Source organism: Lithobates pipiens, unplaced genomic scaffold (assembly GCF_037356315.1).
Source record: "Lithobates pipiens isolate NorthernLeopardFrog02 unplaced genomic scaffold, aLitPip1_a1.2 Scaffold_28, whole genome shotgun sequence".
NCBI classification, from domain to species: domain Eukaryota; kingdom Metazoa; phylum Chordata; class Amphibia; order Anura; family Ranidae; genus Lithobates; species Lithobates pipiens.
The window spans coordinates 179,677,903-179,704,725 of NW_027507789.1; the positions used below are offsets into that span (position 1 = coordinate 179,677,903).

General features: G+C 42.0%; 1 protein-coding gene across 4 annotated transcripts in view; it reads right to left on the reverse strand.

Moving 5' to 3' along the window:
* Positions 1-8,574: 8,574 nt before the first annotated feature.
* Positions 8,575-26,823, reverse strand: part of MPP2 (MAGUK p55 scaffold protein 2) — a 35,855-nt gene continuing 17,606 nt past the window's right edge. For 2 of the 4 annotated variants that reach the window (XM_077460012.1, XM_077460009.1), the window contains exons 4-12: positions 24,661-24,810; positions 24,335-24,562; positions 23,978-24,109; positions 20,819-20,924; positions 19,304-19,372; positions 18,671-18,832; positions 17,992-18,194; positions 16,431-16,559; positions 8,575-14,864 (exon numbers count right to left, since the gene is read on the reverse strand). In XM_077460012.1, the coding sequence (XP_077316138.1) occupies positions 14,688-14,864; positions 16,431-16,559; positions 17,992-18,194; positions 18,671-18,832; positions 19,304-19,372; positions 20,819-20,924; positions 23,978-24,109; positions 24,335-24,562; positions 24,661-24,810 (1,356 nt within the window). In that variant the 3' untranslated portion in view covers positions 8,575-14,687. The remainder of the gene's footprint in view (positions 14,865-16,430; positions 16,560-17,991; positions 18,195-18,670; positions 18,833-19,303; positions 19,373-20,818; positions 20,925-23,977; positions 24,110-24,334; positions 24,563-24,660; positions 24,811-26,823) is intronic. The other 2 variants (XR_013263583.1, XM_077460010.1) reach the window with 2 other exon arrangements.

The following is a 26,823-nucleotide window of genomic DNA, read 5'->3' on the forward strand; positions in this document are numbered from 1 at the left end:
ACAGTGAGCACGTGCGAGGCCCGTCGAACCGATGCCCTGAACTACCATACCCATAATGCTTCAGTGCTGACACGAGATGGTTGAGAGTGGCAGCAGATGTTAATGAAGCTGAGCTGACTCTCCGCCCAGAGGGGGCGGAAAGAGAACAGGCTATAGTGGAGGCAGACAGAACGGCGGTTATCATGGTCTCTAACCCATAAGGGATACATGCTCATGTTCATCCCGGATCGGGCGCCACCTGGAACGAAAGCCAAACGGCGCCCTTGGGTGTCCATATGCCCGTGCGTACTTGGTGCCAGGGGGGAAGAAACCAAATAAACCCGTCCCATGCCTCAAATTAATGAGGCTAAAAATTGTGGTGCGGGAAGGAAAGGTTTATTTGGTTTCTTCCCCCCATGATAACCGCCGTTCTGTCTGCCTCCACTATAGCCTGTTCTCTTTCCGCCCCCTCTGGGCGGAGAGTCAGCTCAGCTTCATTAACATCTGCTGCCACTCTCAACCATCTCGTGTCAGCACTGAAGCATTATGGGTATGGTAGTTCAGGGCATCGGTTCGACGGGCCTCGCACGTGCTCACTGTCTCTCCCAATGGCTGTCCTCATCGAGCCGGTGACGTCAGACGCCGGCTCGATGGATGGGGGATTTAAAAACCGGCGCTGTCATTCCATCAAACACTGCAGGTTTGACATAGATACTGTCGCCACGCTGGATTTTCTTCCGTTATGGTAAACATACCTTCTCACTCTTAAATTACACTGCTGTCATTCTTTAGTCATTACACATACTCATTTACCCTTTCTTGATTATCTGTCTGTAGGTGCAATAAGCTTATAGTAGCAGCCTAATGCTGCACGCTGCAGTTCCTTCAGAACATACACTGTACTGAGCTTACTGATTTGTTCAATGGGATCTGCTGCTTTTATATTGCATTAATATTACTCTATGGAACGAATCTTCTCATCCTTTACCATTACCGCAGGTAAAAAGAATTCTATTTATTTTAAGTGTATTAATTATATATTCTATACAATTATTTATAACCTACATATAAACTTGATCTAATCCGATTTATAATTAATTACTGCATTCTTAATGAATGAATAATTATGTTCTAATGTGGAGGCACTTTCTTTTAGCCCCATTCCTACATATAATTGTAGGATTAATTCTTTCTATCTTATTTACTATATTATAACATTTTTCATAACATTTGAAAACATAGTATCTATTTTTTATTCCTATTTTTTCATCTTGTCTCTTCAGCATTTGTTTTCCTCCATCTATGCCCTGCATAGGGCTAGGGTGTTTTTATCACTTGATCCTGTCCCATAATATTTTGCCATTTACTCTTACATCTATTGGCTTATGTGCTGTGAGACTTGGACTTTCCATCTTTGGGTAAGCATTGCTCCTCTTTGGACTAAGCAAAATATGAAACTACTTTATAAACAAATTTGCATTATATCTGTATAAATAGTATGCATATATACTCTGTATTCTTAAATTTCTCTTTTATTAAATTATTAGTTGTATACTCCCCTGAAGAAGCACAAATGCGAAACATGTCGGGAGGAAGCATGATCAGTCCCAGCAACTATTAATTTCAGGATCCCCTATATTTTTTATAGCTATGTACTTCTTTGTACTATGAATGTACTTGTGTTTTCTCTGTCTTTAAATACAGCTTTTTTAATATTTCTATAATAAAGTTATGAAAGATTTTTTTTTTTCTTAAAAAACAATTTTTGTCTCTTCATATATTGTACCGTAAAAAAATCCCCTTTTTCCCCCTTTTTCCTATCTTGGAATACCATAATATTAGAATTATTGGGGGATGTGGTACCTATTATACTAATGTGTCTCTGGGACAGTGTGGACCAATTTATTTCTACTATATTTACACTTTATCAAGTGTTTTTTTTTCACCAACTAAAGTGGCTAGCCAAAGATCCAAGGCCTTATTCTTCTTTCAAGGGACTGTAGTTACTAGTTCCATACGGGCACTTACACACACACACAGGGCTCTGTATTTGTAGTAGGGACGAGCTTCGTGTTCGAGTCGAACGTACGTTCGACTCGAACATTGGCTGTTCGTCCGTTCGGCGAAATCCGAACACTTGGTCCGTTCGCGTCAAAATTCGCGTGGCGCTCACGGCCCACAATGCACTGCGATGGCGCAGTGCATTGCTGGCTCATGATTGGCCAAGCATGCACTGTGACCCTGCATGCTTGGCCAATCGCAGCACCAGCAGCGAGGAGAGCCATGATTGGCCACAGGCAGGATGCCTGTGGCCAATCATAGCTCAGGCTGTGTAGTGCACGCCCCACACTATATAAGGCCGCCATTGAGGCGGCCTCGTGTAGTATGTTGGCATCTGAAGCAGTGGGTGTTCTGTGTACCTTCAACACAGTACACACCGATCGTTTTTGGCTGATTTCCTATCTTGCTGTTGTGTAGTGGTTATTGTCTGTGCCCTGACCGCAGTATACACCACTATATTCACCTCACCTATATAGCTAGTGATCTATCTTTAATAATAGAGCTTGCAGTCAGTAGTGTTAGGAGATAGTGCGTGCTGTCTGCATGCTCTGTACCCAGTACATACCGCTATAATCCACCTACATAGCTGTTCTCTATTTGAGCCCAATTGGGGTTATTTCCTGCAAATTCCTGCAATAAAACAGGGCTAATTCCTGCAATAAAACTAGAGTATATGGCAGAGGTTGCAGTGTGGTGGCACCAGCACCAGTGCCTAAGGCCCAATTTTTCTGCCCCTGTTTAACAGGGGCGTTTAAGTACAATTTTTGATGCAATGCTTTGCAGCAGGGCTAATTCCTGCAATAAAACTAGAGTATATGGAAGAGGTTGCAGTGTGGTGGCACCAGCAGCAGTGCCTAAGGCCAAATTTTTCTGCCCCTGTTTAACATGTAATTACAATTCTTGATATAATATTTCACAGGAGGGCCCCTTCCTGTGCCCACCCAGAGTAACGGTGAGGACTTATAGTGTTGTGGCACCAGCACCACAACCACCAAAGGTCAATTTTTCTACCACTGTTCAACAATGGCATGTAATTACAATTCTTGATATAATCGTTCACAGCAGGGCGCTCAAGCGCCCAACAAGAGTCACTTTGAGGGCTTACAATGTTGTGGCAAAACCAACACCTTGTTCCGCCATTTCTGCAGAGCATATAGGGCAGGCCCCTACTTTCAAACATCCAACTTACAAACATCTCCTACTTGCAAACGCAAGGAGACAGCAGCAAGTGAGATGAAAAAAGATGGACGACAAAACAAATTATACAGGGGTGATAACCCTTCCCTATGTTTTCCAAAAAGCTTAAAAATAGTTTTTTTGACTGGAGCTACACTTTAAAAATGTACCAGTTGAAAATTACAAACAGATTCAACTTAACACAACAAACCTACACAGTCCCTGTCTTGTTTGCACCGCCTGTATACTGCTGTTCTGAGTATATAGGGCCTGGGGGCCACACGCATTTCCTTTTTTTAATATGGGTACAGGGTTCCCCTTAATATGCGTACAAGACCCAAATAGGCTGGTAATGGGCAGGGAGGGCTACCCATGCCATTTTTCTGAATGATTTTCAACCATATTGCAGGAACCAGATATAACATTAAAACCGCAAGCAGTTTTAAATGGTGTTATTTCCGTTAAATGTCATTTTGTGCAGGGACTGTTCTAAACACGGGAAACACGTGGCACTTCACAGGCATACTACAGACACCCCACAGGCACCATATTTAAAGGAATATTTCACTTTTTTTTTTCACTTTAATCGTCATTAAAATCAGTGCTCCCGCCAAAACGGCCGTTTTTAAAACTTTTTTTTGCATTGACCCATGTCCCCTGGGGCAGGAGCCAGGTCTCTAAACCCTTTTTAGGACAGTATCTTGCATATTAGCCGTTAAAATTAGCACTTTCCATTTCGAACGTTCGAGTCCCATAGACTTCAATGGGGTTCTAACGTTCGTAACGAACGTGGGGTCCGTTCGAAAGTTCTGGTGCGTACCGAACCGGGGGGTGTTCGGCTCATCCCTAATTTGTAGTGTATGTGTGACTTGGGAGTTAAGCTACTTAATGTAGAACTGATTACAGTGTTTGAAGTTGGGCCTGTGGTGTCAGGGGACAGAAGAGAGAGGGCTGACAAAAAAGAGGCTCAGTCTTCTGTTCTCCTGCCTGGACTTATAGAGACAAATTTAAGTAGTGGTGGTCAATCTGATATAGAGTGTCATATTGTGATTTATGTGCCATTTAACCACTTAAGCCCCGGACCATTTGGCTGGCCAAAGACCAGAGCACTTTTTGCGATTCGGCACTGCGTCACTTTAACTGACAATTGCGCGGTCGTGCGACGTGGCTCCCAAACAAAATTGACTCCCTTTTTTCCCTACAAATAGAGCTTTCTTTTGGTGGTATTTGATCACCTCTGCAGTTTTTATTTTTGGCGCTATAACCAAAAAAATAGAAACAATTTTGAAAGAAACGCATTATTTGTTACTTTTTGCTATAATAAATATCCCCCAAAAATATATAAAGCTCTGAAAGCAGCCTGATAGTATTTTGAGCTATAGTGCTCTTGATCTCATTTACTGCTCTTCAGTTAATTCATGTAAAATATACTGCTATTGTCTGTTACTATTTCTGTGTTTCATCATAACTTGTGTGTTTCTTATTGGTCCTTGCACCCACACTATTGCCAGGTGTGCCAGAGGGGCTGAGACTGTTCTTGGGGTTGAGAGGCAAAGTATGCTACCAAACATACTCAAGTGGCTCCTATGAGGGTAGCACTACATAAGGACAACTGCACCTTTGGTAGAGGTTGGTCTTTATGGTATGGCCCCACCACACTGAGTGCAACTCGCCTGGAAAAACATCCACCTTTGTTTGTTCTTGATTCAGTAATCTTCACTGTGTGGCACTGCTGAGCCTTGCTTCATAAAGCTTCTCCCCTTTATCGATCCTGCGTATGCTCTATCTATTCCTATGAGTAGAGCCGTAATCTGCTCTGCACTGGAGGCTGCCATAGGTACAGCTCCCCATAGTAATGAATGAAGCCACTATGGATGAAAGCATTCACACTGCTATGGCTAACAATATTTTTTTTCTTTTAGCCTACTTCTCCTAGTGGTTTGTCATATCTATCATTTACTCTAGTAGTGGGTAATTTCAGGTTTACACACTAACCGGGGCAACTATGAGGTATAATCAACCCCAACCTATCCAACTGAATTCTTAATTTATTATATACTATAGAGGTGCCTTTCTCAACCTTTTTCACATTGAAGTACTTTTTTCAAAGATATTTTATTGAATTTTCAAAAAGAAGAGTAATACAAGAGGAAATAAATTATGGTACACAGATACCCTTACAGTACTTATGCTACATAAGGGGGTTACATTAAGGCCTTGTGGACAATACCAGGAACCGATGACCATAATAAACATTCACACTTTAGAAATCCAAATTCTCCATTCATCCTAACCCTAACCTCTGTTACATGACTGGCACATAAATATGTACCAATTTAGATGGAAGCATGACTAAAGGGACCTTTCGAGTCCAGGTCTCCCGGTAAGTACCAAATGACCGGGGGTCAAGGGGTCCTCCTCCCATTAGCTAACATGGAAGAGCCTTTACATTAACATCCATGTCCCAGGGAACAACGTTTGTGGATATAAGAAAAGCGATTGGAATAAACAATGTGACATAATTAACGTCTTTAACACCCAGGGCAACTTTATACATCTAAATTTATGTTAGTAATATTAATAAAATGAAATAATAATAATAGTCAGAAAACAAACTCGGACCATTAAAATTATAGTGTTTCCCTAAACTTGTGGTCTATGGAAATGTATTCCCTTACAGTGGTGGTCATTGATGCCCCCATATACACTGACTGTCAGTGTTGTGCCCCTGACATTCGCTGTTAGTGAGCTGCTCTATTACATTGTTGGTCAGTGGAGAAGGGCCCCCTTGATATGTTGATTGATTGGTGAGGAAGGGCTTCATTACACTGCTAGCCATTGGGAGCAATGCTGCTTCTGTTAGTGGTCATTGGGAAGAATGCCCGTTACATTGGTGATCAGTAAGGATGGGCTTCGTGTTCGACTCGAACATCAGCTGTTCGATCGTTCAACAAAGATCGAACATTATGGGGCCTTCACGACAAATTTGAGCGGCACATCATGCCCCATAATGCACTGTGTAATCGCAGTGCATTGCTGGCTAATGTTTGGCCAAGCATGCACTATGACCCGCATGCTTTGGCCAATCACAGCACCATCAGCATAGAGAGCCATAATTGGCCAAAGCTGGGATGCCTTTGGCCAATTATGGCTCAGGGGGTTAAGTCCATGCCCCACACTATATAAGGGCGCCTACACGTCGGCCTTGTGTAGTGTGTTGCTAGCGGGGAGAGAGAGTGTCATTTAATTGACTTTGAGCAGGCAGTTTATTCAGTTAGCTAGATCTCACTGCAGACAGTTCCTGCTGTACTGTTTCTAATATACTTCAGACAGGCAGTTGATTCAGTTAGCTTCAGTTTATTTTATATATATATATATTTATATATATATATATATATATATATATATATATATATATATATATATATATATAGTTATATTTATATATATTCACTGTATCCAGTTTAGCTAGATCTCTTTGCAGACTGTTCCTGGTGTACTGTTTCTAATATACTTCAGGCAGGCAGTTTATTCAATTAGCTGCAGTGTATTTAGTATATATATATATATATATATATATATATATATATATATATATACCCCAGCTTTGTATATATATATATATATATATATATATATATATATATATATATATATATACATACATACATACACTGTATCCAGTTTAGCTAAATCTCATTGCAGACTATTCCTGGTGTACATATTCAAATACACTTCCAGGCAGGCAGGCCAGGCAGGTTATTCAGTGACCTGCAGTGCATAAAATATATAAATATATATAAATATATATCCAGATTTGTGAAATGTACCTGTTCCAAATTACAAACAGATTCAACTTAAAGTGGAGGGTCACCCTAAAAAAACAAACAGCATTAATATTCTTAAAAAAATGTAAAAAAAAATTCTGCCTCTTCCTACTCCGCAATGATCTTCGGTCTTTCTCTCCTGCTCGTGTTGTCTCCTGGGTAATGGGGAGAACTGTGTGTTTCCTAACACAGCTAGTCCCATTCACAAAGCGCTGCGTGACTCACGCATGCGCAGTAGGAAAAGGGCAGTGAAGCCGCAAGGCTTCACTGCCTGTTTCCCTTAGTGAGGATGGTGGCGCAGGGACCCGAGAGCCGAGGGACGGGTCCGCCGACATCACGGGTGCCCTGGAAAGGTAGGTGTCCTTATTAAAAGTCAGCAGCTACTTTTTTTTTAGCTGCTGAATTAAAAAAAAAAAATTCCCCGCTGGAACACCCCTTTAAGAACAAACCTACAGTCCCTAACTTGCTTGTATACTGCTGTTCAGAGTATATAGGGCCTGGGAGCCCCACACCTGTTCCCCTTAATATCCATACAAGACCCAAAGGGCCTGGTAATGGGCCTGGTAATGGGCCTGGTAATGGGCTGGGGGGGGGGGGGGTACCCATGACATTTTTCTCAATAATTTTCATCCATATTGCCAGGACCAGACATTACATTACAGCCGCAAGCATTTTTAAATTACTTTTATTCCTTTAGAAATTTAATTTTGTGCAGGGAGTGTTCTAAACATGGGAAACGTGCCACTTCACAGGCATACTATAGACACCCCCCAGGCACGATATTTAAAGGAATATTTCACTTTTATTTTTTTCACTTTAAGCATCATTAAAATCACTGTCGTTTTTAAAACTTTCTTTTGCATTGATGTCCCCTGGGCCCCAAACCCTTTTGACGACAATAACTTGCATATCAGTCTTTAAAATTCACACTTTTGATTTCTCACGTTCGAGTCCCATAGACTTTAACGATTTTCAAATATTCGCGCAAACTTTCGGTCCGTACACATGTTCTGGATGCGAGCCGAACTGGGGGGTGTTCGGCTCATCCCTAGTGATCAGAGGGAAGAATGCTCCTTCTATTGGTGGTCATTGGGAAGAATGCCCCTTACATTGGTGGTAAGTGAGCTGCTCCATTACATTGTTTGTCAGTTGAGAAGGGTCCCCTTGAATTGGTGATTGATTGGTGGGGAAGGGCTTGATTGCATTGCTGGTCAGAAAGGAGAATGCTCTAGTCGAGAAAGGTTGTTAGAAAGAAGAGGAGTGGAAATGGGAACTGAAGTTGCCGTCTGGCCTGTATTTTCCTGTGATTTGTTTCCTGTATTTTTAGTAGGAAAGACACCATCAAGGCTGGTATTTTTTCTGCACACCCCTGTTGTATTAAACAGAATGAAACTCAGACAGGACAGGAATACCCACAAACTCAACCAAATCAAAAAGTAACCTTTCAGTGAACCAACTCTTTTCTTCTTGTGTATATTAGATTGCAGTTATGTTTTTTTCACCTTAATACAAATTACCATAAGAAAACAAATTCTCCATATATCATTTTTATTTAAAATCAGACAAGAAGAGAACAAACACAAGGATATCACAAAGAGGACGCACTAATTACACTCGGGTGTGATATATTTACTTATTTAAAGACAGTATTTCTTTTTGGCAGTGTTATGCTGTAGAGATCACAGGTCAATAGACAAAACAGTATTAGCTACAAAGGCCCCAGAGGTCTTCAGTATATTTCCTATCGTTGAAATATGTGCGGGCTTATTTACTGAAACAGTACAAAAAAATAATGGTGTGTAGGGAAACAGAAAGCAACCAATCAGGTTTTAATTTGTCCAAGCTAATCCATCTAGATCAATGATAGCTATTTTGAGCTTGGCAGCTGTTGGTCACTGCTTCTTCAATTTTGGCTTATGACAAACTTGTTGACTATTAAGCCTGTAGCTACCAATTAAAATGTTCCTTTCAGTTTGTAACCTGCGCTACAGACAAAACAGGAGAATCTGATTGGATGCCAAGTGGGTCCCTGTTTCAGACACTTTCTGACATGAGGTGTTAAGAAACAGGTTCAGATTTGCATTACTGACACCCAAATGCTACATGGGTTTGACCTCAATACCCTAAAGAATCTGCCACAGGAAACAAGTAGAGAGCTTTATGTCAACAGTGGCCAAAAGCAAAATGCCAATGTTGGCCTATCTATTATATATCAGCTGAAAGAAGGGATTTGATTGGATAGCTTTCATGTACAGCACAGACAGGTATATTTTCAGATACACTATGTTACAAAAGTATTGGGACATCTGCTTTACACACACATGAACTTTAATGGAATTCCAGTCTTAGTCCGTAGGGTTCAATATTGAGTTGGCCCACCCTTTTCAGCTATAACACCTCAAACTCTTTTGGGAAGACTGTCCACAAGGTTTAGAAATATGTCTATGGGAATGTTTGACTATTCTTCCAGAAGCTTATTTGTGAGGTCAGGCACTGATTTGGACGAGAAGGACTGGCTCGCAGTTTCCGCTCTAATTCATCCCAAAGGTGTTCTGTCGGGTTGAGGTCAGGACTCTCTGCAGGCCAGTCAAGTTTCTCCACCCCAAAATCACTCATCCATGTCTTTATGGACCTTGCTCCTAAACCTTGAGCACAGCGCCTAGAGGCGATTCAGTTCGCATTGTGCGCTATACAAGTATTTCATTCATTCACAGCCTTCCCAGAAGAGTTGAAGCTGTTATAGCTACAAAGGGTGGGCCAACTCAATATTGAACCCTACAGACTAAAGCTTGTAGACACACAGTATGAAAATCAGAAGGGGATTGTCGTTTGACAGGCTGTTGTCCGAAGTTCTTACCGTTAGTACGTTCCTTTCAACAATTGTTTTCCAATTTTCAGCCAACAAATGTTGGATGACAGGCTAGTAAATCTTTGTCAAACGACAGCTCCACGTCAGATTTTCGGATGGTCAGTATACAAATCGGTCACACAAAAGTCGAAAGTACAAACACACATGCTCGGACTCAGTGCTCACCAAACACGAAATTAGCAGAAGGGGCCCAAAGAGTGGCGCTCAAGAGCTGAAATTCCTCGTAGTGCGTTACTACGTTCCTGTTTGTGGCACGACAATTTGTGTAACGTTAGTATGCAAGACAAGATCCTGGCACACGCCCTTTTGACAAAAATCAGATGCTCGGTTGTCTAACAATCGTACCGTGTGTACAAAGCTTTAGACTGGGGTGCCATTAAAGTTCATGTGCATGTAGAGGCAGGTGTCACAATACTTTTGGTAATATAATGTAAGTCTGGTACATAAGTCCAGCTGGTAAATGTAGATATAGCTAGAGGCAACCCTTGCATTATTAGATGCTCATGAATGACAGTCCTAAGTAACCAAAACCTTAAAAAAAATGCCTGAAAGCTAAGCCTTAGCTCTTATAAAATCTGAAACTGGGACTTGCCAACTATGACTGAAGCCTGCCCAAATGTGACCATACTTTGCAAACCAAACCAACTGTTTTAAAAAGACTCAAGCATGAAAATGTTGCATTAATACTTGTTCAGAAGTGTAATTAAACAAAATAGTCTTCATGATTAATCCTAAGGCCGCGTACACACGGGCGGATTGTCTGTCCAACTTAGTCCGCTGAACAGTGTTTCAGCGGACAATCCGCTCGTGTGTGGGCTTCAGCGGACTTTTTCAGCGGACAGTCTGACGAACAAAGTCTTACGGAATTTCCGTAAGACAGTCCGTTCAAACTTGGTTTTGTCCGTCCAAACTTGGTTTCAGCGGACAGTCCGCTCGTGTGTAGGCAAGTTGGACGGACTAAGTATGGCGCATGCTCAGAAAGGGTTTACACGGCCGAAGGTTGCATTGCAGTGTATAGGACGTCGTTTTTCTAGTCCCGTCGTATGTGCTGTACACGTCATCACGCACGCTTTCAGCGGACTGTCTGCTCATCGTGTGTGGTCAAGTCCGTTCATGCAAATTTTGAACGGACTGTCTGTCGGATTGTCTGCCGAACTTAGTTGGGCAGACAATCCGCCCGTGTGTACGCGGCCTAAGTGTTTTTTATCAGTACAATGTAAAATTTCTCAGCTTTACACTGAAGAGCTGGTCCATCCAAAAGTAAAAAAGCAGTTCTAGATAGTGTGCTGACTTCACCCTACTGTTTTTTTTTACCTCTTGGGTACTGGGTACTCCAGTGGTGAGCTTGATTTGCCATCATCCTTGGTTTTCTTCGTACCCATCGTAGGGTGCTCCTGACCAGTTTGGAATATGTATAATACATCCTTTGTTATATTCATTATGTAGAATAAATTATATAACAGGATCAAAGCAATTCCTCATGAAGGTCTTTAAATATATGCTGGTTTGAGACCTGTAAAGCTCACCACTGGTAGACCTAAGAGTTATGAGACCTTTAGGAGGTTCAATTCACCAGCATCTACCAGAAACTTAAATATATGTTTTAAATAGCCTGTCTCTTGAAACATCTGTCACAATACTATTAATACGGTGCTCTTATATTTATTATCAGCATTAAAAACAGTACAGTTCAGATTAGTTACGCCAAAAAAACCCACCCATTATATTCCTGTAAAGAAATTTGTTGGGTATTACGTGTAAAGGAATACAGCCTGCACAGGTTTTGCATATAGTAGACATAGACAAACTGGGCCTGTAGCACTCTGTGTGCAGATATGTGTCTGTCCCATGCAACTTTGTTTCTGTTAATGTATTCTGAGGAATGCAACACCATATTGTTTGGAAAGACAAGCCTGGTCTATGTCACAGTTTGCTCTATAATTAATATATTATAACCAACACAACAATTCCCAGCTAATTAATGTACAACATATGAATAAATATATGTATAGACTCTCTATAAATATTTGTTTCTGTATATATACAAAATAATTTACTTCCCAACATTCACTGACCATAGCATTTATACCCCCTATACAAAGACATTGCTCAAACATTTGTACCTGTTTGCTATAGGCTAGTCTGAGTTATTGGTTACCTTTAGATCCACCCAGAGCTGCCACCTGACAGTCAGTCCAGTTTTTAAAACCACTGTCTGGTTTTCAAGTTCCTATGGAGGGTGTTTATTCTGGACACTTAGGAAACTGGGCCAACTCCTTGCCATCATGCCCAATCTGCTATGCTCTATATCAGGAACAATGGCAGTAGATTCTGTGTGAATGAAGTCTGCAAATTTTTGCAGGCTTCATTAGGGAGGCCAATGTTACAATCTTGTTTGTTAGGCCCCTTTCACACGGGACGGATCAGTAATGACCCACTTGTCACCTTGATATGCTTTCCATAGACCAAAAGATAGCAACCCTAGGTCCATCCAACAAAATGGTTTCCTTCCCAAGTAAGTAACTCAAACCGGGCCTAAAATGTTTCAAAATGAACAAGAGCGTTGTAGTGCATGGCTCTTGTTTTGCTTGCAAGTACTTGTGACAGTCTTCTAATCAATACCTGTGTCTCTGGGGAACCAACTTGAATACAAGGTTCTGGCTGCCCAGCTCCTGGCCAACTCAAGATTAATGCAGGACCAGCGCAGTGCACCTGGCTTTCCTGCAGATAAGCTGCACTTTGCCATAGACTTCTATTATATCCTGCAGGTGTGATGCACTTTCTGAAAGTGCACCAAACCCACAGTCAGTTCAGTTTGAAAAGCAGTCCAGTAACCATTGCAGAACAGATATTCCCATATATACAATGTGATTTTAGTAATGTACCTTCAATAACAGTCTTCCATTTAGGTATCGCCGGCTGTTGCTGTCCCAGTCAGAGTGCATTTGGTATCACTTCGCCTGTGAGAGGAGCCGGTGCTATACAGGAAGCATCGGCTTATGGGACTCTGCTCTCTCCACAGTCGTGCTTCCTCTACGGCCCGGCTTAATTCACATCCCTGATGCTCTGGGATGGTGGGTTGGCGTGATCTGGGTTTGTCAACCCGCCATCCCAGAACAGGAGGTCGCGGGCCACATCAGAGGGCTTCGCGGGCCACATGTGGCCCCCCGAGCCACTGGTTGGGCACCCCTGCTCTATATCTTCTTTGAATCCCACCATTGCCCTGAAAATCCAGTTGGACAATATTTTCAGCAAATGTCTACACACTTCAAAGACTACAACACAATTCTAAAATAAAAGTTTATGGTACTTATAATGGGCTTTTTACCAATTTTGAAAGACGAGTCCTGCCTCAGACAAAATAAAAGGTCAAAAATTCTTACAAAAACCGATTAGAAAATAAGATTCCCAACATGCTCTGCTTGTTCTTGGGCTTATAGTAAACAAATGACTCTGAAAGGTTACATTGAACTGCTACATTGTACAATTTTTCATAAAAGAACTTCATATATATGTGTTGGTTTTTCTATGGTTTTTCATTTTCAACACACAACCTTTTTTTTTACTTTTCTAGAACTAAGAACTGGAAGACGCAAACCACGTGTAGGAGGGAATAGTTAGTATGCAAAAGATATTTAAAATGATGAATTAACTGTATTTCTTTTAAAGTGGAAGTTCACCCTTTTTTTCAGTTAACGCTTTGCTATCAGCCTTGCCAGGATGGACATATAAAGCGTAATAGAAGCCCCAAATTCTGACATTTCTTGGAGAAAAGGCTGTTTTAGGTTCTGTTTAGTGATGCCGCATATATTAGGGCCTAGGCACTGGGTCATGTGACCTTTGCTGATAGACAAAGTCAGAGTTCTGGTTAAATGATGTTCCACTTTAGAAGAGATCACATGACCTAGTGCCCACACTTTTTTACATGTGGTATTTTAGTATATCGTAGGTCTACTTTTACAAGCCAAAATTCCAATAGAACTTGCTCTTCCATATTTTAAAATGACATATGCTTGGGTCTGTTCTACTTTTCACTTTAATTAGTTGTGGGTAGGCCTTAAACCGGTCACAAATTATTGAATATTATTGTGTAATCTCTTTGAGATTTACTATTACAGCCATATAAATTGAGAACCTTCCTTAAAAGAAATGTATAAAATTATTTAGGGAAAGGTCTGACCAACTTTAGTGTTACAAAAAATCATCAGGTTTTCCTGCATGTACTATTCCCTCCTGAGCTTGTATTACAGTCAGGTCAGGGTGATTCCAAAGGCCTTTTTTCTGCACATATAGGGGCTCCATTTATGTACTGACCCCCCCTACTGCAACCAGCAGAATTTAAAGCCAGTATGCGAAGGACAGAACAAAATTGCTTGGTATGTAAAGGAGATAAAAAAAAAGTAATAAACCAGAACTGTGATAATACACAATTATGTTGCAAGTAAAAAAGATCATAAAGGTGAATTTGCCTTTTTAAAAGAAACCTTTGGCACCCTTTAATACAGCTTATCACCTTATCATAAGCACACATGTTCAGTTGATTGGCAGGTAAACTGGAGAAACTGCAGAATAATAACAAGAGAATGGAAGGAATACATAGTACAAAAATTTGCAAAAGGTAACAGCTGACCAGATAGGAGTTGTATAGAATGAACTACAAGATGGGTAATATGGGGGAAAGGGAACATCCGAGTTGTACCCAGATGCCTGTCCATGTTTTATACACTGCTGTCTGGCTCTGAGGTCCAAGAGGTAATACGAGGACATTCGGTCATCTAGTAAACCCAACTGACGGGAACCCACTGGGGCTCAGTGCGAAGTTTCTCAAGAGCCACCTGCAGCTCATGGAAACTTTTCTCCAGATCTGAGTTCACCAGACTAAGGTCAAAATAATGGCCATAGGCTTGCTGGAGCCGTTCACTTTCCTCCACAATGCGTAGGAGCTCACCGTCCTGTAGGAAAAGGGCAAGCATCACACAGTATCACATAAAGACGGGCATACACTAAACACACCAGAAGTATCAATAAGGGGTTTACCAGGAGCACATTTGTAAAACATCTCTTTTCTTGGGTGTAACAGCGCCACAGAGGAGATATTTTAGGCAAAATCGATCAATGGATTTAGTCAGTAGATAATAAGACCATCAGGCTTTCTATGGTCAGTAATAGATAATCTATCTAATCCAGGGGCTCTATGATTTATTAAATTTACTTGGACAACCTATGGCTTCATATGTAAGGGGTGAATAACAGTTAATCAGTTAAATCTATTGTGATAGGACCATTTGAAGTTTTCCAGTTGCTAGCTTTTATCTTCCTGGGATAGAAAAAATAATAACTTGACAAAGTTCTAAGGCGTGTACTAGGCACTCAATTATTAATATTGAACAAAGGACTGAATTGCACTCTACGCAACCACAATTGTCAACTAGAAATATTATATAAAATAGCAAAACCACCATAGTGGTGGGACTGTACATCTTTTATGACCCAGACCATAACAGTTTACAGCTCAGCGTAAGTTCCTTTTTTAAGCCGAACACTATTTGGCATATCTGAACTGGAACCAAAGCAGGTTTGTTCTTGACAGTTTTTAAGTCATACATATGTGTAGGGTTATTATAGATGAGGGGTGTTTATACAGTCTTACCACAATGGTTGTTTTATGACTTTATACAACCATTTTAGTTTTAAAAAAAAACAAAAAACGATGCTATTTATTTGCAGTGCTACGTTTTTTAAGGGACAGAGGTAGTTGTAGCAGTACACTTAGCAGTCATACAGCGGTAATGCAGTTGTGCTGGTTCATTTTTGATATTTTTGTGTAATTTTAAAATACCAAATGGGGGACCACAGATGGGAGCAGATTTGAAATCAAACCTTGAGACCAAAATTCCTGCATCTTGTAGCATTTCCCAGTGGCATGAAAACAAAAGCTACTCACTCAGGGGCATTTATATCATTTTAACATAAATACTGTCCCCTATTGTAACAAGGTATGTCCTATCCTAGTTACATCTCTTGGCTTTAAAGGGTACCAAGGATGATAGAGAGTATATGAGCCCTTCTACATCCCAATGAAGTTTACCTTTTTTGACCTGTAAGGCCAGCCATACATGGAGCGAATTTCTGGTTGCAGGAAAGAAATTAGCTTGATTCCCCCATCAGCACAGACGGTGTTGATGCGGGAATCCCTCCTGCCAGTCCATTGTCTTCTCCTGATGGGGGACAGGGAGGGCAGGGGACAGCAGGAGAAGCTGTCCCCGTTAGGAGAAGACAGAGATTATCGCTAGTGGCTATAGCAGCCACTAGCGATAATCTCAAGAGAATTCGGCAGGCTGGTTGGACCCAAGTTTATCGATCAACTTTGTACATTCAGGCTGCCCATTAACGGTTTGAATCATGTATCGCCGGCCTAAGTCTCTTATTATAATGGTCCAAGCAGACATGGAAGCCATTGCCCTAAAATCCTATGTACATTCCCTAATCCATTAACAAATAATCAGATTAACACTTACAGACAATTGTTTTGCTGTCAGACCGGCATGAACTGCTGTCTGGTTGTTGGTTTTTAGGGTTTGGAAATCTGGAGCTCCAATGAACACAACATATGGCACAAACTCTGCGGTCCTGAGGACTTTCACTGCCTGTTGAGAAATCCAGGAGTCAGAAAGACTGATAGCATCACACATTTACAGCTACATATTTGTGTTTTCCTGTTTATTTCTGCTACTCAACAATACGCAATTCAGGGTGAAAAACGTGTATGTGCTACATGCGATAATGCTGACAGTGAACTGAATTGGTAAAACCAAGTTAAAGCCATCCCTTGTTTTAGTTTAGGATAGAGTAGGGAAGATAAAGAACCTCTATATGCTTTTTATTTGTGGGTGTATATGTTGGTCTAATTAGGTCTCATCGTATCACAGTTGTGCTTATCCCTTATGAATGAGACACTGTGTGCTGGCAGCCTTGTAAGTAGGGATGAGCTCGGTGTTCGACTCGAACACATGTTCGACTCGAACATCGGCCGTTCGTCTGTTTGGCGAATTCAGAACTTTGTGGACCGTTTGCACCAAATTTGTGTGGCACGAACGGCCCACAATGCACTATGCCATTGCAGTGCATTGCTGGCTCATGATTAGCCAAGCATGCACTGTGACCCCGCATGCTTGGCCAATCACAGCTCTGGCAGCGAGGAGAGCCATAATTGGCCACAGGCAGGATGCCTGTGGCCAATTATAGCTCAGGGGGTTTAGTACACGCCCCACACTATATAAGGCTGCCAGCGCGGCGGCCTTGTGTTGTGTGTTCCAACGTGCAGGGAAAGAGCTAGATAGGCAGGGACAGTGTGTTCTTTTCTCAGGCATCTTAAAGTTAAAGTGACGTTGTGTGCCTCCAGCACAGTATACACCTGTATTTACCCTTTATTGCTGTTTTTCTCTAATTAAGGCATCTGCAGGAGTTAGTGGGTGTTGTGTGCCTCCAGCACAGTATACACCTGTATCTACCCTTTATTGCTGGTGTTCTATAATAAAGGCATCAGCAAGAGTTAGTGGGTGTTGTGTGCCTCCAGCACAATATACACCTGTATCTACCCTTTATTGCTGGTGTTCTCTAATACAGGCATCTGCGGGAATTAGTGGGTGTTGTGTGCCTCCAGCACAGCACAGTATACACCTGTATCTACCCTTTATTGCTGGTGTTCTCTAATACAGGCATCTGCAGGAGTTACAGTGGGTGTTGTGTGCCTCCAGCACAGTATACACCTGAAGATACCCCGTATTACTGGTGTTGTCTGTTGCATATCTTGCATTTTAGCCTTTAAAATTAGCACTTTTGATTTCAAACGTTCGAGTCCCATAGACTTTAATAGGGTTCTAAAGTTCGTACGAATTTTAGGTCCGTTTGAAGGTTCTGGTGCGAAACGAACCGGGGGGTGTTCGGCTCATCTCTACTTGTAAGTAATAAATGCTTAAAGACACAAGGATCAATTCCTTGACAAAGAGGAACTTCTATGTGTAGTGTGTGACAGCCAGGCTAGGATTATTTTGTATTTAGGGTTTTTGTCTTTCTCACCTGCGGATTGACATCCAGCACACACATCTTTCCTGATGTCACCACTTCCTGTATGGAACTAATCTTTGTGCCATACAGATTGCCCTCATATTCACCATGCTCCAAATAGCGGGCGGCTTTTATGTCTTGTTCCATCTCTGCGCGTGACACAAAAATGTAGGACTGACCATCCCATTCTCCTTCTTTTCTCTTCCGTGAGGTATCTATAATGAGAGCAGAAAGACCGGCTGAGTATATATAGTTATCCTTTCCTTCACAGTACACCAGCTGGTTCTACAAAGGAGCTAGAGCCATTTTGAAGGTTTAACGGTTGATCCAAGGTTTAGTCTATCAGTTCAATGAGAATAGAAAAATCAACTCAGATGATTCAACATGGGTGAAAAGTTGAATAGTTTGATTCCCCGCTGGGAGTATTTAGCCCTACTCCCACCACAGCACAGCTACAGGCTATGGTTGGCTAATAAGATGAAATTGCAAGGTTGCTGGACAAAGTGGGTTCCCTGTATGTTCCTGTGAAAAATCCACATATGTTCCAATAAAGATTTCACTAGCGGTATGGTGAGAGATTCTTTCTTCAACAAATATTCAACAAAAGTGAACTTAGTTTATTCTCTTGAGGTTATACTGTAAAGATGCTGCATTACAATGTGCAGGCAGATATGGGCCTACAGAAACTCACATGGTGTTGTGGTGCCGTATCTCAATGTGTCAGAAGTCAGCAGTTTGTTCTTCAGGCTCCTCCTTCCAACTCCCTGGGCACCAATGAGAATGAGAGTCTTTCGTCGGAATGGGGGCATCTTTGCTACTTCTTCATAAATGAGAAGTTCATGGCGGTCGAACTCTACAAAACAAGAATTAGGGTCATATTTTTAACGCTGAATGTTTACAACAATTGATGGCCATTATTTTGGTGAAGCCAATGCTCATTTAATGACATTCTAAGGCCATCAAGGACACGTTTTGAATATAATTTGATTTTTTTTCTTCCTATGGGTTTGTGTGGGCTCTCATATTTCCTTTTACAAACCTAATTTTTAGGAAGGTAAGTCTTCTCTTATGAAAAACTAACTCTAGTGTATGTCTGTATGACTGTAAAAGGATGTAAGAAGGAAAGTCCTTTCAGGGGAGGACTGACATAAATTGATCTAATGGGCTAGTTTTGGGTGAACTGATGCATTTAAGAAATTCATAAGATGAGACAGGATTTATTCTTAGAGCTGAAAGATTTTTCCCCCTTATTTTGATCCCCCATACACACATACATACGTATATATATATATGAAAACAATGACCCTAAGCATGAAACCTTTACCTGCATTTTTGGTGGTTACATACATTATCCTCTTCTTTTTTTTCCCTCCCATACTTCCGCAAAGAGCACCTATTAACATAAACAATTTGTTAGAAAAATCAGATCCATAATTATATACATATAATTAGTATAATACACTAGCAGTAATAGCACACTATTACTGCTTTTGAACTACCTTCGGATGCACATAAAGACTTTTTGCTGAGAGTGATGGGCACTTTTCTTATTAAATTTGCCAAAATCCAAGTACAGTGCATGTGTTAAAAATTGAATGTTCCTCCTTTAAGTGTACAAACTCTTTACAGCAGACTTAACATGCATAAGAAGGGAGAAAGGCAGATGTACTTATGAAAAAAATGATTTAGGGTTGACACCTCAAAACTGGACACCAAAAACTACAAAGGTTCTATGACTACTTAACAGCAGGTAACTGAATCTAAAGGCTCGTACACACGATACGAAAATTAGATGTAAAAATTCGTACGACGAGCTGTCTGGCGATTTTCGGATCGTTAGTAAGGTGCTTTCGACAGTCGATTACTCTTTTTTGTCAGACAAAAGCTGGATTGTGCAGACTATAACATTTTTGTCGGATGTGAACTCAAAGTCCTATTTTCGTTTCATTCGTTTTGTTTTTGTATGAAAAAAATCATAAGAGAAAGACTACACATGCTCAGAAACGAAAAAAATACTTTCAACATGAGACTAGCATGCCACAAAATATGGACGTTCGGTTGTCTGAAAATCTAAGTGTGTACGAGGCTTTAGTCATAGGTTTTAAGGGGACACGTGGCAACTCAAGTTGAATTCCATCAACTAAACTCACAGTTGAAAAACATATTTTACCTTCCAAAGGATTTGTGTTGCTGGTCTTATCTAGAAGCCACTGTTTCCCAAACTTCACAGCAGCAATAACCAAACCCCAGCCTCCTGAATGGGCAATGAAGGAGCAGGAGAAGACTATAGATGTCAGCACACGTGCACAGCAAAACCTGATTGGCTAAGATGGCTGCCCCTCTCCTTTCCAGCCTTTCAAGTGCTGCTGTACGTGGTATTACAGGAGGCTGATATCTATACAAATGTTGATATTTAAATGAGTTGTGTTAAGAAATATATTTTTTTAATACCACACATAACTGCCACCAATAATTTTATATCTGCCTGGAGTTCAACTTTAAAAGGGTTTAAAGGAAAAAGTAAAATGCACTACCCTGCAAGAACCAATGAGTAACCTTTAAAATGATGAAAGTTGAAAACTGAGTGGTTATTTATACAGCAATTTATAACATTTGTTATATTTTTCTATACGTGCCATTAAAGTCCATTCTTCCTATCATTCAATTTTTGCAATTTAGTAGGATGTGGCACCTGTCCAATTGGGGTGTTTGATTGCCATCCTAAGGCACAGGAATCAATTTATTTCTATTTATACAGCAGATCACTGCTGATTGGGCAGCTTTTACTAAAAAGGCCCATGGTGCTCAAACCGCAAGGCAGAAGTGGGAGGTTACTCACTAGAGTTTGGGGTCAGCTCACCATCTCTTTTAACGAATGCTTTTCTCTTTTCCTCCAGTAGCTGGCTGGGAATGAGACCTGCAGAGCCACCTTTCACAAGACAGGCCTGGACATGAGAGATAGTGAGAAGGGAAAGTTCAGTAAGCCCTGAAGGGGCCCTCTGCAAAACAGTTGTATTTTAGCACAATACAGCTCTTTGAATTTCATATGGTTCAACAAACTGGGTAAAATTTGCTTAGTGGATCATGCTGTCTGCCCCCTCCTGTCTGGTATCTTTCAATTGAAAATCAAAGGAGCCCAGAGAATTGTTGACTGAACAGCAGCTGCATCCAATCAGATGCAGTCATTGTTCAGATAATCTAACAGCCGGTGATGTCAGCAGGGGAGATTTGTCCATCCATCCTGTTTAGCGTGGATGGAGGAATCTTTTAGATCCTGCAGGCTGAATGAAAAAATCTAATAGTGTATGACCACATAGGTTGAAAAGAATCCATGTCCATTGAGTTCAACCATAAATAAATAAAATTAAAAAAACTTGCATCCCTAGAACCCCTAGTCAACAGTTAAACCAAAAGACCCTTATAAAACCTGTTCAAATTTGCTGTAACATGGAAAACTTTCATTCCTGATCTAAAAAGCATACTCCCTGGATCAACAAGGATACTTACTGGATCAACACTCTACAATCTTACTTTTTAAAATGTTAAATAGCCAGTTATTTTGCATTACTCCTTTTTGAAGCAATCTTGCTGAGTTGACTAGATCCATCTCCTGTGGAGGGCTTTTCTATAATATCCATTGCTCTTAGGGACCTCTTACACTGGTACGCGTAAAAACTCGGTATACGCTTTGCAAAAGTGGATATTGTGTTTTTGATGCGATTTAAATGCGTACATGGTGTGTTTTCTGGATTCCTGACTCCCAGCAGCCGCCTGTGAAAAACTGACCAAATCCCTTTGGGCTGGATCACCCCACCACCCCATCATTGCCTCTTATTACTGTCCACCTGTGTTATAAGAGGAGTCCTTTTAATTCTCCCATTTAGAGGAGTGTATGCTCCCATGGTTCAGAGAAGCAGGATCTTCTATTCTATGGATAGCGTAGGACTCACTAATTCAGGGTACTTTGTCACAGTAAGTGGGCTTAGCACTATATGACCATATAGTGTGACCAAACCCCCGTATTTTCTGAATATGCTCAGGTGGTGTTAAATAGCCTTGCAGGAGTTAAATGTAATTTTTGTATGTGTGTGCTGTAATCTTTTTTTCTGTCTGTATGGTCTTATGGCTGCACCATCTTTTATGCATTTTTTAGGGTGTGACCCTCAAATCTTTGTTTGACCTGTGAAAACTGGTCAAAGTGGACCAAAGATACAGCATGCATAACTTTTCAAAATGCAGTGCAAACACAGAGCAGTAATGTGAATAGTTACAAAGATTTAAAGGGGAATCATTTTCATGTGCTTTTGTCGTGTTGGAAAGGTGTGTTTTTATGTATGAAAGAGTCAGTTTCTATTGTGGAGATTAAACCTCATTTACTCCAGGCACGAGGAGTGTCCCTTTGTCTTTTGCAACATTGTAATGCCGCGTACACGCGATCAAACAATCGGGTGGAAAAGTCCGGCAAACTCAAGTCCGCCGGACAATCCCCCCGTGTGTAGCCTCCGGCGGACTTTTTTTACCTGAAAGTACGGCGGACTTAGAAAGTAGTTTTGCACTCCAATCTTCCCGCCGGACTTGCATTTCGGCGGACAATCCGGCCGTGTGTATGCCAGTCCGCCGTACTTTTGAAATTAACTGACTTTTCCCGCCCAGAGAAAAGTCCGCTCATTTTGAGCACGTCTCCAGGTAGGCGTGGCCCACGAAGGATGCGTCGCTGGCCCCGCCACCTGGTATGGACTTAAAGGGGAACCCCAACGCAGAAAAAATCGGCGGGCCCCCCCCAGGTCCACATCAGACCCTTGTCCGAGCACGCTACCCTGAGCCGTACCAGGCCGCGTGCCCTCAACATGGGGGGTGCCACCCCAAAGCACCATGTCCCCATGTTGATGAGGACAAGGGCCTCTTCCCGACAACCCTGGCAGTTGGTTGTCGGGGTCTGCGGGCGGGGGGCTTATCGGAATCCGGGAGCCCCCTTTAATAAGGGGGCCCCCAGATACCGGCCCCCCACCCTATGTGAATGAGTATGGGGTACAATGTACCCCTACCCATTCACCTGTAAAATAAAGTAAAAAAAAACACAACACACAAGGGTTAAAATAGTTTATTGCACAGCTCCGGGGGTCTTCCGTCTTTGGGGGTCTTCTCGCCGGACTCCTCCGCTATCTTCTTCTAGCTCTTTTGCTAGCGGAGGAGCCTGGCTTTCTTCCTCGCCGCCGCCCTCTTCTTCCGACTTTGGGGGTCTTGTCTCCCCCTTCGGTTCTTCTTGCCGGGCCACCACGCCTTCTTTTAGCTCTTTTACAGGCGGTCTTCTGTCGCCGCTTTCGCGTCTTCTGTTCTTCTCTTCAGATGTGGCCTCGTCGCATCCTCCGCTCACAATGGCACCGACGCGACGTGCGGCGACTTATATAGGGACATCACCGGATGATGTTCCCGCCCATTATGGTGTCACAGTCCCAGCTGGACTTTTTAGTCCGCTGAAAAAGTGCCGTGTGTGGGCAAGTAGCCCGTCCGGATAGTCGGCTACGTGTGTACGCGGCATAAGATTGCATCCAACATTTGAATTTTGGAATATCTGATACATACAGTGTCAGGAAGAAGAATATTTGCCTGCCGTGGAGAGCTTAGGCCCATCACCATTCTCGGCCAATGTGTGGCAATAATTATATTCTTTTTGGCTCTTTGAAACTGAAGAGAAAAAGATCAGAGCTTTTGGAAAGGCAATTTTACAACAGACAATGCAAAATCACTGTGTGTGATAACATCTGGTGGCTGAGCTGCTCATTATGGCCTTCAAGAGAGGTCATAAATGGTCCAATTATTGCACATGTTTGTTGAATCTTAAACATTTATTGCAAAAAATTAACCCTTTTCTGGCCATACTTGTGTCTGCTAACTCAGTTAACTCATTACATCCTAAAAGCCATCTGATGTCTGTGGGTAGTTTAATATGAACAGAGAGGACGGAAACATCCATAGATGAAGTATTGTTGTTACTGACCTGCCACCAGTTAGGGTCTTCCTGGTTGACAATCTGCAGGAGGTCACCTGCCCGGAAAGCCAACCCTGCCTCCTTACATGGGATCAGACTGTCATTAGAGGGGTCATAGCTGAAATGACATTTTACGAACACCTGTAAAGTAAAAGGCATGCTTTATTATGTATGTTATAATGAAGCTGAATTTCTTTAACATATGAAAGTGAGTAAGCATGGACTTGCAGAAGGTGGGCTGGAGATATCAGGTTCTTCATGCACAATGAAAGTGTAAGAAACATCAAAAGTTCCCCTATTATTTTATTATTTATTATACGTGTACCAAATCCTCGCTGTATGTACTTCTGTTCTTCTGTTGTGTACCTGTCTCAGAGGATGCTGCTCCTGATAACTTGGGAGTATTTTCAGCACCACACTCCCGCTTGCCTCCCGCAGCATCTCCTGTAGAGCTTGAGGGTCACTTCCTACTTCCCGTCCATTCACCTCCCTTATGACATCTCCCACATGAAGAAGGCCTTGCTGATCTATAACACCACCATGCAGGATACGTGCAATCACCAGCTCACCACCCTCCACCCGGAAAGTCACGCCCTGGAGGAAGAGATGGAAGAAAGGCACTCTTAACAACAAAAATGAAGTATTAACAGCAGTGGAAATTGGCAGAGAACAGGGACCACTTTCCAGCTTACCAAATGCTCCCCTGCATTCTTTCTGACACCCACCATACGCACAGCATCAGGTGGAACGGGCTGGTTGCTCAGGGTGGGATCCAGAAGTGGGCTTGGTGGAGGAGTCTCATAGTTCTTGGAAGCCACTGAGTCATGAGTTTGTAAAAGAGACTATAGAGGAAGTAGATCAAAACAAGTAAAACTGTACAATTCATTCCAGCCAATAAATAGTTTTGAAAACTGAGTTTATGCCCCCACTGCTTTAATTTCAGATGAAATAATACACATTGGAAATTAAATGTAACTGTATGGAGAGTCCATAAGATTGGCATTGGGGAACCACTGATAGTGTGCAAGGGTAGGGTGCCGTTTTTTTGTCACGTTCCTTCATGTTTCCCTCCTTGTTGGGCACCAAGTAAGGGTCACATGAGAGGCCTACCCTGGGGTGGGTTTTTCTGGGCTATGCTAGGCACCTTGGACAGGGTCACTTTACTACACAAAGGTACCCCTGCTTTGTTCCATCTTCATCAATGCCCTGGGACAAGGCTGAGGGGAATACTCAACCTTAAGGCAGACCTCTACTTCTAGAATTTACACCATGTACACTTACACTGCAACTGTTCTCCAGTTAACTCTCGGCTCCCTGTGACAATGTACACCTTCCCTGTAATCTGCATTTAGGAGGGACACACTGAGCCAATGTCCACATCCACCTGTCCAGCATTTTCCACTACTACTCCTGAGTAATGGAGTGGGCCTGCTGTGCACTCTGTGCAGGCACCACATATGCAACTTAACTTAACTCTCAAACCTCCATAAATCTCTATAGGATGGGAACCTCTCACGCTGCCCTGGGAGACAGGCCGCTGGCGGAAGGAGTGCCAACAACATCTCCCTGGCTGTATAGCAGGTATACGTTATTGACAGGCTACTTGTAACACTTCCATTACTCTTGGTAACCACTACATTTTCGCATAACTTCACTCCACACAAGTATCTTCATTCCCTAATGTGTTAAACTTTGTGGGTGCCGGTTATTTGCAATACAGCTCTTTGGGTGTATTGCAAGTAAGACCAGGCAATGTCAACATTTCAGTACTTTACTTGGAAAAAGTGCAAAGAATTAACATTCCAAAGTCCAACATAAAATTGCAAGGTTATTTCTACATTCCTTCTCCTAACTACACGCTTGTGTTGCCCCAGCATACCTGCAAAGGTGTAGTTCAGTGAATACAATCCTGCAGAGGCACTCTCATGCAGATGTAAGTCCTTCAGAGGCATTCTACAGTGCTGCTGTCTTCAGGTTAAACCCCAGGTGACTTCCCAGTGACGATCGATGGCCTGGCCTGCTTCTGCTCCTCACGGATATCATTCTCCATCTCTCTCACTTGCGGGTCTTGACTACTGCTTTGTCTCTTTCTCCTGGGTTTACCACAGAGAAAAATCCCCAAACTCTCCCCAACTATCCCTCCGGAGATCCTTTCTCTCAGGGGCTAACCTCTCCACTCCAGGGTCATCTCTTTCTGGAACACTGTCCCATAATTATAGACCACAGGATCAGTGGGCCAGACCCAGAGAAGAACCAATCAAAAAGACCAAAGAACCGGGAAAGGCTTTAACTTCTACCCTCCCAGTTGAGTCAGCACCAATCTATTTCCATCTGCTTACAAGTGTCTGTACCCAGGTCAAGAGATGGGAAGGAGAAGCTTCACATAGGTAAAACTGGAATTTTTCTTTCAGGGGGGTCCCCTGGAAAACTGGAACATCTCTACAAGTTGAAAACAGCATCATGGAAGGGTTTCCTCCACGTATTTTACAGCTCTGACAGGGGATTGTAATCCAAAAAAAGGAATTCGACTTTAATAATTACTCCCTACAAAATGACATTACAGTTTTTATTATATGTGGGACAGTTTGTTCCATCTCTCGGAAACTATTGGTGAGACCCTCGTTCTGAGTTCCTGAGTCGGCACACCTACTGTGACCATTATAATTGGTTCCTTGCTGAATTTTTATTTATTTTATATTATATGTAAAGTAACAGTAGAACCTGCAATACACAAAGGTAGGCATAAATACCCAACACTTTCAGGTGGACAGGACCAGGATCTGGAATAATGGGAGAAAGATCTTGCTATTGGAGTATCCAAGACAAATAAGAAGCCTGGCTGACTTCATTCATTT